This window comes from Pelodiscus sinensis, chromosome 3 (assembly GCF_052426305.1).
Source record: "Pelodiscus sinensis isolate ZL-2025 chromosome 3, ASM5242630v1, whole genome shotgun sequence".
Taxonomy (NCBI): Eukaryota; Metazoa; Chordata; order Testudines; family Trionychidae; genus Pelodiscus; species Pelodiscus sinensis.
Genome location: NC_143054.1, coordinates 72,498,802 through 72,513,773, shown reverse-complemented (window position 1 = coordinate 72,513,773; position 14,972 = coordinate 72,498,802). Strand labels below are relative to the sequence as shown.

At 41.0% G+C, this 14,972-nt stretch overlaps 1 protein-coding gene across 3 annotated transcripts in view; it reads left to right on the top strand.

The window, feature by feature from the left end:
- The window catches only part of USP45 (ubiquitin specific peptidase 45), a 107,444-nt gene that overhangs the window by 22,252 nt on the left and 70,220 nt on the right, over window positions 1–14,972 (top strand). For all 3 annotated transcript variants that reach the window (XM_075923924.2, XM_075923923.2, XM_075923925.2), the window contains exons 2-5: window positions 3,276–3,385; window positions 4,415–4,584; window positions 9,664–9,767; window positions 12,401–12,501. In XM_075923924.2, the coding sequence (XP_075780039.1) occupies window positions 3,286–3,385; window positions 4,415–4,584; window positions 9,664–9,767; window positions 12,401–12,501 (475 nt within the window). In that variant the 5' untranslated portion in view covers window positions 3,276–3,285. The remainder of the gene's footprint in view (window positions 1–3,275; window positions 3,386–4,414; window positions 4,585–9,663; window positions 9,768–12,400; window positions 12,502–14,972) is intronic.

Genomic DNA, 14,972 nt, shown 5'->3' with positions numbered 1-14,972 from the left:
CTCAGTTATGACAGATGCCTCACTTACAGGTTGGGGAACCCATTTAGGGAACATCCCAGCCCAAGGCAAATGGTCCTTCATGGAACAAACCTTTCCTATCAATCTCCTCGAATTACGAGCAGTTAGATATGCATGACAATACTTCAAACTGTACATAGCTCACAAGTCCATGACCATCATGACAGACAACACCACCTGCATGTACTACATTAACCGGCAGGGGGGTGCATGGTCTCCATCCCTTTGCACGGAAGCCATCAAATTATGGAACTGGTGCCTGGCACATCAGGTCACTCCAATAGCTTCTTACCTCTGGGGAGTACCCAGCGTCACAGCAGATGCCCTTAGCTGTACATTCCACAATCAACATGAATGGGAGATGGACAGGCACGCTCTCGCTCCAATACTCGATCAGTAAGGCCAACCAGACATAGACCTCTTTGCCACGAAAAACAACAGGAAGTGCCACCTCTACTGTTCCAGAGCAGCCTTAGGGAAATGCTCCCCCGGAGATGCCTTTTCCATCAGGTCGGACGCTCCTCTCCTCTATGCCTTTCCTCCCTTTTTCCTCCTACACAAAGTCCTCAACAAGATCAGCACAGACCAAGCTCGGGTCATACTAGTGGCACCGGTGTGGCCTAGACCGATGTAGTATCCTTTCTTTCACAAGACGGCAATGATGGACCCGTATCCCTTCCCACTCCATCACGACCTCCTGTCACAGAATTACAGGAGGACTCTCCATCCAGAACTCCACAAGCTTCATCTCAACGCCTGGCTCCTTCATGGCTCCAGGATGCCGAAAATACCTGTTCAGAGCCGGTGAAAGAGATACTGATCAACAGTAGAAGACAATTCACCAGGAAAACATACCTATATAAATGGAATAGATTTTCTCACTGGTTTAATCGTTCGTGCACAAAACACATCCGGAGTCCGCCCCCCTCCCTGTTTTGTTGGACTACTTATTATCCTTGAAACAGTCAGGTCTCGCTCTTAGCACCATCAAGGTCCACGCTCCTGCCATAGCAGCTTTTCATCATCCCACTGATTGGGTTTCCTTTCTCGCTAATCCAATAACAAAATGGTTCCTTAAGGGCCTGCAAAACATTCCCACCCGTCCGCCCCCCGGTCCCTGTCTGGGATCTAAACCACGTTCTAAAAAGCCTGATAAACCCACCGTTTGAGCCTCTAGCCACCTGCTCTTGGTTTCACCTTTCCATGAAGGTGTCCTTTCTGGTCATGATAATCTCCAGTAGGAGGGGAGTGAACTTGCCGCCTTGATGGCTGAACCCCCATACACAGTGTTCACAAAGGACAGAGTGATACTCCGACCCTACCCGAAGTTCCTCCCCAAAGTCCCTTCTCCCTTCCACATCAACGAACCCATACGCTTACCTGACTCTTTTCCTAAATTGCATGCTGATCCAGTTCAGGCCACATGGTACACTCTTGATGTCCATAGAACACTGGCGTTTTATGTGGACCTAACCAGACCCTGGTGAATCTCCCCTAGGCTGTTCTTGTCCTACGCTGTACGATCCAAAGGACAAGCAGTTTCATCTCAGAGGATTTCGAAATGGATCACCTCCTGTATTCGAACATGTTATACATTATATGACAAAGACTTACCTGAAACCATCACAGCTCATTCCACCAGAGCGATGTCTTCCACAACTACCTTCCTTAGCAGCGTTCCTCTTCAAGACATCTGCAACACAGCCACCTGGTCATCTGTCCATACATTCACGCAACATTCATACAAGACATCCCATCTTTTATAGGACTTTTCTCCTATTCAAATCAATACATTTTGCTGCATCAGTTCTGTTTAACATCTGTTTATCTGGGAGGAGTTTTTTTGTCATCTGACATCAGTATGTTGGTGTCTCCTTCCAATGTTTATCTAAAAGGAGTGCTTGCTCCAGCTATATGTCTTGCATTGGTTTGTCTTCTGCTGGGCCCAGTTGATGATACCTTGGTGCCTCTGAGTTTTATGGTGGCTTCTCCCCCTTCCTCAACCATCTGAACTCTAAAACTGCTGAGCCTTCAAGTTATCTTTTTCCAAACACTCATATTTCACACTCATTCACTCCCTGTCCCCAGGAACTACGTAATTGTCACATGGGAAAAGGGATACAATTGTCTATACAAAAAGTATCAATCTACTTTTAATACAAAGCTTCTGTTAGTACAAACTTTTAATTATTCATCATATTTTCTTTATAATACAATGTGTATTCTAACTACTCCTAAGAGCACCAGTGTTATCATGCCGAATCACAAGGAACCCTCTGATCTCTTTCTACATTGACATCATATACAGACACAAGCAGTCTGCTTGATGTATCTTTACCAATGGCATACAAGACTAACCAGAGAAGGGCAGCTGGCAAAGTTATAGTTGTTTAACATTTATTCTCACACTACCCGTTAAGCACATTAAATAAAACATTTTAAAACTCTGTTGTCTACATGCAGACCAGGACTTTAACAGGGTTCAAAAAAAAATGAGATTAATTCATGGAGGTTAGGTCCATCAGTACTTATTAACCAGAATAGGTAGGAATGGTATTCTTAGTCTCAGTTTGTCAGGGACTGGAAATGGATGACAGGAGAGGGATCACCTGTTCTGTTCACTATCTCTGGGGCATCTGGCATTGGCCACTTTCAGGAGACAGGATACTGGGCTAGATGGACCTTTGGTCTGACCCAGTATGGCCATTCTTATGTTATTCTGTACCACCATTATGCTTCATGGGAAAATTATTCTATCTGATCAAATCCATTTAGTCTTACTCTGATTTTAAAGTAAGGAATAGATGGGCTATAAAAATTGTACTGTTTTTATAAAGAGTGCAAAATAAGCAATTTGGTGTTCGAAAAAGGAAATATTTCGCACTTTAGCAGAACAGCTTAGGTAAATTAGGATGGATGCTCTATAATATCTTGTCACGCTATATGACTAAAAATATGTGACCGTTACCAGCTAAATTGGTGGATATGTGGTACAACATAGCTGATTTCACAAATTGAAACCATCTCTTGTTTCTACATGTTGCATTAGCTTATTCAGCGACATTGTTCAGTGTATTCTCCTCACTACAAAATAGAGAAAGTGGATGAAAATGTATCTGTATAAAATATGTCATTTATGGACTATGTTTTTTCTGAATTCTTGATTTTTCTATTTCCATGCTTTGAGATGTATATCCTTATATTTGATTAAATATATAGGAGGTGAAGTAATGTGTATTTTCCCGTTCCTTTCACAGGCGGTAACAGATGCGGGTGAAAGATCCATTGAGGGCTAACCCTGAAAAAAACAAGAAAAACAAAAGGCCTAATAGGCCTCAGGATGAAGACTCTTCAGATGATATTGCAGGTAAATAAATTCTGTGACATTTGGCAATCAGAGTGAGGGAAAAATAGTGCCCATATGGTTTTCATTAGTCAACAAAGCAGAAGTCACATGTGGGAACCATCAATTGCATGTTGGTTGAATGCAGCAACATAGATGCTTACAATCAAATAACTTTGGCATGTTGAATTGTCATTACATTGTACTCAGGGAATTGGTGCACAAATTAATGAACAGGAGGATAGTTTGGCCATATTAACATTTTAGGTGTAAGGATAGTGGGGATGTGGTTGAAACAGGGGAAGGCCTTTCTTAAGGGTAGGAAAAGTTTTCAATGTAGGTAGATTGAACACACATTCACAAATGGATTTAAGTAATGTTAACACTGTTGACAATATTTAAGAAAATGAATGTTTAGTAATTTTTGTTTTTGGTTTATCTTGGATTGTTGGCTTGTAGTATTTTGGGTGTTTGATAAGAAAAATAGTACTTAAAGAAACTGGAAATAAAATCCTTCTGATGAATTAAAAAATGGACACTATTGTAACTCTAGATAGCTGCTTTGTAGGACATAATTTATGTTTGTAGGAGACAACTAATATATTTTGCAATTAGAAAATTTCATTAAATAAGTTGAGCATAGGCTACAATTTGGATCTATCAGTTTTGGTAATTACCTTCAAAGTAATTTCTGTATCCTCTTGTGTGCCAGAGCAGAGCTCTGGAAAGAAGTACTATGTCTGAAAGCCCTAGAGTTGTATTTTGAATAAGTATGGTGTGCAAGCTCGCTGGATCTCCCAAGTATTAAGCACATTTTTATAGTAACGCGTGCCAGCATGGAATGGAATGGAATGGAATGGAATGGAATGGAATGGAATGTGATACCACTGCACTTAAAAAAAAAAAAAAAAAAAAAAAAAGGGGGGGGGCTTGAATGCTTGTAAAGGTACTTATAAAACTGAATATGGCTTTTGTTAAAAAAGTGAACATTTTCTCTTTCATAACTGTATTCTTTTTAATTTTGTGGCTGACTGAGTGTCTCTTACTCTATAGGTTTAACCTGCCAACATGTAAGCCAAGCAGTGGATGTGCACCATGTGAAAAGGGTAGTAGCTCAGAATGTTTGGTCAATATGTTCAGAATGTTTAAAAGAGAGGAGAATAAAGGATGGTGACCCAGTAATTTCTTCTGACATATGGCTGTGCCTCAAATGTGGCTCTCAGGTAAATAAATTTGTACTATAAATTTGCAGACAAATATAGTCCCTCATTCTCTAAAAGAATTGCAAGTGCAGATCTTACTTCTGCATGGATTCTCTCTGACTTTAGTGGAATTCTGAGCAGAAGTAAAGAGATTCTGCCCCAAGGGGGAGGGGACTGTGCTTTCAAATCCCTTTGTGGTATCTGGGTCATGGACTTACAACTTCTCATTTTTCTTGATCCCTGCTTTTGGGATAAGCCTCTGCAATGCACTAGAGCATTGGTCACCAACCAGTAGATCAGGATCTACCAGTAGATCTTGGAGCCTCTAACAGGTGATCCTGACAGGTTTGGCTAGAAGGCTATCAAGTGCTGGCAATTCAGCTGCCCCCTCCACTCACTGCCCTGCTGCTCCTTCCCACAGCCTCGGAGCCTCTCCCTAGGAGCCTCTTGCTTGTTGTGCAGGATGGGGGAGACAGAGGCGGGGGAGCACTTATGTCACTCTGTTCCCCTCTCCTGTACCCCATCTTCACAGAGTGAAGAGGGCAGGGCCTCAGATAAGGCGCGGGGCAGAAGTATTTGAGTTTGAGCTAGATCCTGGACTGACTTAAATTCAGAAAGTGATCTTGTGCTTAAAAAGGTTGGAGACCACTGAACTAGAGTTTGCAACCCTCTGGAAAGGTTTGATTTTTGGGGATGGTTTGATTCTTCTTCAAGCTATACAAACTTTCCATGCAAGAAGTGGTGTCCCTGGTCTCTGTTTGTCAGAGGCTGGGGAAGGATGGCAGGAGACAATTCGCTGATCATTGTCTTCGGTCCACCCTCTCTGGGGCACTTGGTGCTGGCCACTGTCGGCAGACAGGCTACTGGGCTAGATGGACCTTTGGTCTGACCCAGTATGGCCGTTCTTATGTTCTTATAAATCTATGCATTGAGGTGGACATGCAGCCTTTCTACTGATACATCCACTGTTCTTTTTAGACACTAGAGACACAGTTCAAAATTCCCTCTGATCTCTTGACTTGCAGACTGGTAATTGACTAATTTTTAACAGGAAGAGTAATTAACCATTGGAGCCATTTACTATTTGGCAATCTAAATGAATTCTCTATCAAGGACAACTTTAAAATCAATATTGGATGTTTTTTTAATATGCAAGCTCTAGAAATTATTTTGGCAACATTTTTTGTCCTATAGGTGGTCAAACTGGTTCTTTCTGGCATTGGAATCTATGAATTTTCCGACTGTGTGTGTGCTGGGGAGTGTGTGAGTGATTTTTTTTTCTCCCCTTTCTGCCCCTTGTGTTGCCTCTTCTGTGCCAGAAATTGCCCTCCCTGAAGGATGACACATCTAATCCAAAATGTAGATTTAATAAATGCTTTTCTCATGTGTCCTCCTTGTTTATGGAGGAATCCCTTATTGTTTTCTATGTAGACTATGGGTAAATCTATACTAGAAGTCTTACATTGGTGTAACTGCAGCATGTATAGTGAAGACACACTATGCTGATATGAGAGCATCTCCCCCCTACATAGCGCCAGTGTGAAAAGTGCTTAGGTTGTTAACTTGAGTTGCTTGAGGGATGGGAGTGAGGTTCTTTCACAGGAGTGGCTCCAGCTTCAGCTCTCCCACATCCTAGATCCAGTGTGGAGAAAGTAAATAAAGAAAAATTATTTACTTGTTCCCATAACACAAGAACTAAGGGTCACCAAATTAAATTAATAGGTAGCAGATTTAAAACAAACAAGGAAATATTTCTTCACACAACACACAGTCAACCCACGGAACTCCTTGCCAGAGGATGTTATGAAGATGTGGACTTTAACAGGCCTCAAAAAAGAATTAGATAAATTCATGTAGGATAGGTCCATCAATGGCTGTTAACCAGGGCAGATAGGAATGGTGCCCTTGGCCTCTGTGCCAGAATCTGGGAATGGGTGATAGGGTGAGATCACTTGATGATTACCTGTTCATTCCCCGTGGAGCACCTGGCATTGGCTACTGTTGGAAATCAGGATACTGGGCTAGATGGATCTTTAGTCTGACCCACTATGGCTGTTCTTATGTTCTTAGGTTAAGTCCCTTCGTTACCTGCTCGAGAAAAAAGGGTTGAAGGAGGGAAAGTAGAAAAATTTGATTGGTAATGAGGTATACATTTTTAACAGTGACTGCGATTAACTACGGAAATACCTTACTATTAGCTATGGTGGATTCTCAATTATGATAATTTTAAGTCAAGAAAATTTTTGTTTTCTGAAAGATATATGCTGTTGTCTAAATGGGAAATAATACATAAAAGACCTGTAGTCTGTATTAGATTGGAAGTGGGGCTATTTGATCAATATGGTTCTTTCTGGCCTTACAGTCAGTGAGAGGGCAAACATTCAATATTATTTTTTGAAAAGGAATGTAGGACTCAGTTTCTCTGCTCACTTTTGTATTATGAGCCATGAGGTGTGAAGAAATTGATTTCTTTCCTGAAACAGAAAATAAGCAATGCAAATTGGTATGAATAGTTTGTCAAGAACTATTAATGTGTGATAATGAAACTACCTTAGGGATACACTAGAAGGCCAACTGTTGGACACAAACTTGTAATTACTGCCAATCAAGGTGGGCAGGAAATATGCAAATACTGTGACTGGCGCTGGATACAAAGAATGCAAGTGGTAGCAGATGGCATTAAGAATGCTGTTGCCTAGTTAAGTGAGGTTCAGGGCAAGTCTACACCAAACATGCTTCATTGTCAGCCGATGGTCAGGGCAGTGCGTGGTATGTGTTTGTATGTGCGTGTGTGTTATACACCCGAGTCTTCAACTGCTAGGATTGAGATCCCTTCGCAGCGGGCAGCCTAGGGAAGGCTGACAGGTGCCCCATGGATCTGTCCCCTGGAGGCAACACGATCCAAATACCCAGCTCTGCCTGCGTCTGCTCCCTATGACCGGCTGGAGTTCTTTTAAATTGTGCTTGGTTCTATTACAGCAACTGAAGGAGTCAGGTTAAAGCTTAAACAGTTACAGGTTTATTAAAGAAGCTTATAAATCATATGGTTACAATGGCTATTGCTCTATTTCTTAACTGCTAGCCAATATAGATCTTAAAAAAAATGGTTACAAAGAAAATAAAGATAGAAAATAGAAATAATGGTACCAAGTGACAGCTTAATCTTTAAAGAGCTCTAAGTCTGTGTACACTTAAGACAAAGGACACATCCAGGTACAATTTTTACCACCTTCTGTGCCTCTCGACTCCAGCATATCAGGCCAGGGCCGGTCCCTCAATTCCTAGGAAAGACGAATATGAGGTGGGCGTCCCCATGGAACCTCGGGAGGCCAATCACCTAACCCGACCAGCAGATAAATGGTAGATTGACACTCAGAGTAAGTGTGCTGCTGGGCCCATCTTTTATACCCATAGGGGCCCGTATCCTCTTTCTTATCTAAGATGCCAAATTGTGCTGGTCCGTCTTTGTAACGCCAGTTCTTACAAGGGAGTTTCAAGTAATTTACACTTTTGTAAGAGAGAGAACTAAATTGTGAGTACTGGACATTCTTTACTGGGCGGGAGATTTCTCCCCCCCCCCCCCCTTCGCGGACAGGTGTGATCGTATCAATATGGGTTTCAGTCAAGGGCACTCCTCTGCAGCCTCTTGGTCAGCGATTAGCTCGATCACCCTCATATCTCTGCTTACAGTTGTCCAGGGTCACTGTGAGCTAGCATATCCGGGCCTCCTGTCAAGGCTTCAAAGACTATGCTGATTTTTGTGCTCTGTGTGCCCTGTGTTCTCCAGGAATCTGAGGGGCAAGCAAGATGGATGCTATGGGGGGGTGGGGGTTCCTGTCTGGCTGCGTTCATTGGCACAGCTGTGGTGCTTCAGTGAAGATGTTCCTGTTGTGATGGGAGAGTTTCTCCCACCAACATAGTTAATTTACGTCCGTGAAAGGTGGTAGCTTGGTCAATGTGAGAAGCTTTCCCATGGATATCACACTGTCCACACCAGGTGTTAGGTCAGTATATCAGTGTTGCTCAAGGGAGTGGATTTTTCCAACATCTCATATAAGTCTGTAGTGCAGACCTGGCCTTGTACATTTAGGCAAGACAAAGAGTTAGAAATTGTGAAAAATTGGTGCTGAAGTAGCCCCAACCTTGCAATTCCAAGAATAGCAGGTATGTAAAAGTGAAGCCTCAGGATTTAACACTGAAGCCAGGTCCACACTAGACCCAACACACTGAGAGCCAGGTGTTATAAATAAACTTTATGGGATCACAGAAAACTTGGCCACACCCATGGTAAGTGAACATTGGCTAACTAAAATCATGTTGGATCGTGGATGTTGCTGGACCAGAAAGTGCTGGACAAGAGAGGTTCAACCTGTGTAAATATTGCTGGTAACTTGTGGATATTGATAGATATTGTACCTTCTTAAAAAAAATCACACTTCTATCTAGATTTACTGTTGTTCTAAGTAATGCCTAAAATCATTATAATTGAAAGATTAAAGAAAAATAATTTTCTCTGTATTTCCTTTGTTTATTTTATGCATTTGGACAGTGCTCTTTATGTAGTCAGCTTCACTGTTTTCTTTGTTGTCACTTTGGTATTCATTTACTCCTATTGCCAGTATAACTCTCATGCAGCAACAGGGGAGATTCTCTAAATATAGGAAAATACGGTTGTAACACTGTTAACATTTTTAAGGTTGGTATAGTTCTCAAAACGATTAATTCTTTTTAATTACTAGATTTGAAGTTGACAGTGTTCTTTAAATAAAAAAAACCCCTCTTACTCATGAAATTCCATTTGTGTGCATGTGTGTGTGTGCGCGCGCGCGCACACACATTTCACATGAATGCTTTAATAACTTTTCCTAAGGAAAAAATTAACCCTCTCCTGCAGAAAATTCTCTAGCATACAAACTCCATTCCTGTGTGCAAGCACTAGTAAGGTGAATTGATAAGAATGCAACTTTTGGAGTTATAGTTTTTTTTTGTTTACCTCTTTCTCAAGAAAATGATCCTTATTTTTTGCTTTGTAAAGTACAATATTGTAGTGATTTGTTGAAATACACATAATATGTATAACTTTAATTATCTCATTTTCAGGGTTGTAGTCAAAACTCAGAAGGTCAGCATTCTCTGAAACATTTCCAGTCTGCTCATACAGAACCTCATTGCATTGTAATCAATCTCAGGACATGGATCATATGGTAAGACTGGTGTATAGCAAGGGTGGGGTACCTTTTTTGGGGTCGGGAGCCACTGACACCTAGAAAAGTGAGTCAGGGCCCACGCACAAGTGAGAAGCTGCTATTTCAAAATAGTCTATCACCAGGGCTGAGGATGTTAAATTGCGGTTAATTGACTAGTCAAGTAGTCGATGGAATTTCCAGCAACTACTCGACTAATGATAGGCACGTCCACATTCCTCCTTTGAAATGTACAAAAGCCCCTGCTGGGACTCTTCTGCATTTCAAAGGAGGAATGCGGAACTCCACATGTAGCCCAGAGCCAGAAGGAAGTCCCTCTGACTCCAGGCTGCATGAGGGCACGCGTGCTTTGAAATGTACAAGAGCCAAGAATCAGCTGTGCAGCGGTTGCCCCTTTGAAACACCGCCTCGGCATTTCAAAGGGTCAGTGCCATGGAGCCCGGGATCAGCTGGGGAGTCCCCAGCTGACCCCGGGCTCTATGGCGCTGTCCTGTTGAATGCCTCTTCGGCGTTTTAAAGGGGCAGCACCGCAAAGCTGAACTGGGGATCAGCTGTGCTGTGGCTGCCTCTTTGAAACACTGCCTTGGGGTTTCAAAGCAGCAGTGCCGCATAGCTGATCCCCGACTGAACTGTGCATCCTGTCGCTTTGAAGTACCCCTTCTTCCCCTCCTTTGCTGCCTCTGTTTGTTAGAGGAAGCAAGCGGGAGAGGAGGGGACTTTTGCTTATCGGATAGTCGACTAGTCCTTAACATCCTTAACTAGAGCCATTCTAAGTTATTTCTCCGTAGTGCCGCCTGGGAGTCTAAATTGAGATAGCACATCTACATTAAGGAAGCTTGCCTTGAACTAATTTTGAGGTTTCCCTGCAGTGTAGACGTGCTATTTCGAAATAAGCTATTCCTGAATAGCTTATTTCAAAATAGTTGTGTAGTGTAGATGTACCCTGTAGTGCCCATTTTTCCCTGCGTCCTCTACACACATCTTCAGCACAGAATAGCTCTAACTTGGGTCCACTAATGTTTCAACTAGAGCTGTCAATCACAGTTAACTCAAGCAATTAACTCAAAACAAATTAACTTAAAGTTGTGATTAATCACAGTTTTCATTGCACTGTTAAAATAATAGAACATCAATTTAAATGAATTATAAATATTGATTTTTTTCTACATTTTCAAATACATTGATTTCAATTACAATGCAGAATGCAAAGTGTAAAGTGCTCACTTTATATTATTTTTTTATTATAAATATCTGCTCTGTAAAAAAAAGATAAAATTAAGTTTTGGTTTCTTTTAATTTATTTCATAATATAAATTGTCTGCATAAGTAATTGCTTTGGGTGCCCATGTATGTTATGTGGCCACAGATGAAAGGGAGAGGAAAATCATGTGATAGAGTATTTTTGGTTCATATAATGGAAAAAATGAAAAATTCTAACCTAAGTTTTATGGATATAGTCTTTTCAAATAAAAGATCAGGTACACTTTTTCTACCCTTAGTTTAAATATAAAGCTTCTAGTAATAAAGTTTAGAATAAGTAATTTACTGTTGTAGAATTTGAAGAAGGTCAAGGCAACTCAAAATTATTTGTTTTATTTTTAAAGTTTAGAAGGAAAAGCAAGCTAAATGGAAGCGTGGACCCAGTTTTTCTATTTTCTTAATTCTTCTTTTGCAAAATTAACTTTTATGCATACTATAGGTATACAGCAAAGCCCTGTTACATATATATTGTTTGTAAAAATGTAAAAACCTGAATATTTATTTGCATGATTTATTTATTATGTGCCTAATTCACATATAATTATTCATTTGTTGATTCTGTTCCATTTGAATAAAAAAAGAGACTGAGAGATTCACATCAGAATATTGAGCTGTTTCTCTCTAAGGATCCCACACCTAAGTTCCACCACTGTTCATTAATTGGGAGAAGATAAAGCATTCCTCTGCCTATCTTGCTTAGGTGGAGTGACCCCTTATGTGTGCCTGGGGTTCCCCTACTTCTTCAAGGAGTGTCCCTGTGAGTGCTCCACCTTTAGGTGCACCAGCACCGCTGCACCTCTTGTTGGAGACTTTTGACAGCAGTGCCCCAGTCGGCTGTGCACGTGTAAAACCATCATACGACATTTGAAATGGCTATCCCACATGCGCAGCCAACCGTCTCCTTAGCGCCTTTCTGACTGCTGCCGGCTTTGGTCGCAGCAGAGCAGTTGCCCTCATCTTACCTTGTTTATTAGTTAAGTTTCATAGCTAATTAACAGTGTTATTAGCATAGCTTAGGTGTTCTTTCTCTATTGTTTAAAAAACTTTTTTCTTCACCATTAAATCGCAGTTTATTACATCACATGTAAATAGTTGCGGTCCCATTCCTCAGAGACCTCTCGGAAGAGACACTGTCCCAGAAGAGACTGTGTCTTCGAGGAGTGTCCCTTGAGTGCTCCATGGAACAGAGAATCCTGGTCAAAAGTTTCAACCTGTGGTGCCTAAAGCTGAGAATTAGTGCTTAAATCTCTTTGTGGATCTAGCCGTAGGTGATTTGCCCAAGCACATAGGAAATCTGTCATATCTGGGAAGTGAACCCAGATATCTTCAATTCCAGTATATTTCTCTCTGTTTAAATTTTGTGCATTGCTTAGGTGTTATGAATGTGATGAAGAGCTGTCAACACACTGCAACAAGAAGGTTTTGGCTCAGATAGTTGACTTTCTTCAGAAACATGTTACTAGGATCGAACCAAGTAAGTTACAGTAATAATTTTAATTAATGCTCAGATTACATAGCTCTCTTTCTAGAAATGACATGTCAATTTTTGGATTGTATTAATAATACAATTGAAAAACTACAAATAGTGTAGATACAAATGTTTATTCCAGAAGCATTGCTTTCGTTTGTAGTACTAGAAATAACATTTGGGCTGCTTGAGTCTCCCAAAAGATCATTGTTAGCATCTGTATGTTTTAAGTCAGTTTATGGTAGATGAAAAAACCTTGCTTTGGTTCCAAGAGAAAATGCAAATACATGATGATAAAACATTCATTATTTCATTTGCATTCACATATACAAACTGTTTCATTGATGACATGCACAGCAGTTATTTTAAATTTATTTTAAATTTATTGCTGGACATAATGCTTTCAAATCACTTGACTTTATTGAAATTACTTGTACAAGTTAGTATGTGTAATAGTAAGTTTTAGTGAGGGCAGCCAAATAAAGCATCAATTGATGTGTCTTTCTCATTGTACCTATATATTGCAGTTAATTAGGTATATTTGCTGCTCAAATATGCACTTTTGAAGATTGGGGTAGATGATATAAACACTGACACAAGTCTTGCTGCAGCATTTCAGACACAAACATTTACTGGGATTGCGATGATTTCACACTACTTAAACTTAGCTGGAGGTGGTGGGACATGGAAAATACTTTTATTCCCAGAAGAGAATAGTTATATCTGCTGTTTAAGGACAGAATCAGAATTACATAGCTTTACGGGTAGGTCTTTATGTGCCCCTCAGTACATGTACATAGTGCTTGTTAGTTTAAATGAAATTATTTTCCGGTGACAGAGACCCTTTCCAATTAAGTTCTATTTAAAATCTATTTTTCTTGCCTCTGTTACAGTGTTTTTTGTATTACATTTTAAAAATATAGCTCCTCATTATGCTGTTTTTTAAGATATGCATTTCTCTAATTTTGGACAATGAAAACCATGGAAGATTAGAGTTGGTGGAGACCTCAGGAGGTCATTTAGTCCAACCCCCAGCTCAAAGCAAGAACAACCCCAACTAAATCATTCTATCCAGGACTTTCAGGGTCTTCAACCTCTAAGGATGAAGATTCTGTCAGCTGCCTAGGCAACCCATTCCATGTTTCACCATCCTTCTTGTGGAATATTTTTTCCTAATATCCAGTCTAGACCTCCACTGCGACTTGAGACCATTGCTTCTCTTTCTGTCATCTGGCACCACTGAAAATAGCTGGACTCCATCCTCTTTGGAACCTCCCTTCAAGTAGTTGAAGGCTCCTATAAAATCCCTCCTCATTCTTCTCTTCTCCAGACTAAATAAGACCAGTCTCCTCAGCCTCTCCTCAAATGTCATGTTCCCCAGTCCCCTAATTATTTTCACTGCACTCCTCTGGACTCTCTCCAGTCTGTCCACATCCTCTTTGTAGAGGTGAGGAGGGCCCAAAACTAGATGCAATACTCCAGATATGGCTGCACCAGTGCTGAATAGAGGGGAATAATCACTTCTTTCAATCTGCTGGCAGTGCTCCTACTAATGCAGCCCAATATGCTGTTAACTTTCTTGGCAACAAGGGCATGCTACTGACTCAAATCCAGCTTCTTTTCTACTGTAATCCCCAGGCTCTTTTCTATAGAACTGCTGCTTAGCCAATTGGTCCTGAGTCTGTAGCTTGCATGGGATTCTTCCATCCTGACTACAGGACTCTGCACTTGTCCTTGTTGACCTTCATCAGATTTCTTTTAGCCCAGTCCTCCAATTTGTCTTGGTCTGGACTCTATCCATACTCTCTAACGAAGGGATCAGCAGCCTTTAAGAAGTGGTGTGCTAAGGTTTAACTTATTCACTTCTATTTACGGATCTGTCTGCCATTGATACTTTTTAAAGTAAATAATAGTCCTAGTTACATTTTAGCAGCTTCATTAATAAATACAGTAAGATCTTACCCGATTTCAGTTTTCATAGGACAAAAATTAAATGTCTTTCTCCTAAGACTGTCAAAAAAGTGGTTGTGTGGTGCATTCTCTGTGATATGGACTCTTTTGTATCTGATGCAATTTGATTCATTTAACGTAAGCCACCAAATTTACATTACTATTTATGAGGTCTGGATTTCAACCTGTGGGCCAGCAGCCCCCCCATCCCAGCCACAAGCCCACATGGCTCCAGGAAACTTCAGAAACCAGAAAGATCTAACAGGTTGGCTGGGGAAAGGGAGATGAGGGTGGGAGGGGAGACCAGCAAGGCTGAACTGCAAACCACTATGCAGGGTACATGTGTTGTTGCTATTCCTCGCTTGTCACATGCACCCCTCTCTGCCCCTTAGGCTAGTGAGGCAGAGGTGATTCAGTGTGTCTGGGCAACTTCAGGCTGGGGATCCAATTTCAGCAGCTAGGGGAGCCACTGAAAGCTGCTGTGGTTTTATATATATAAAAAGCCCTTCCTGAATTGAATGAATTAC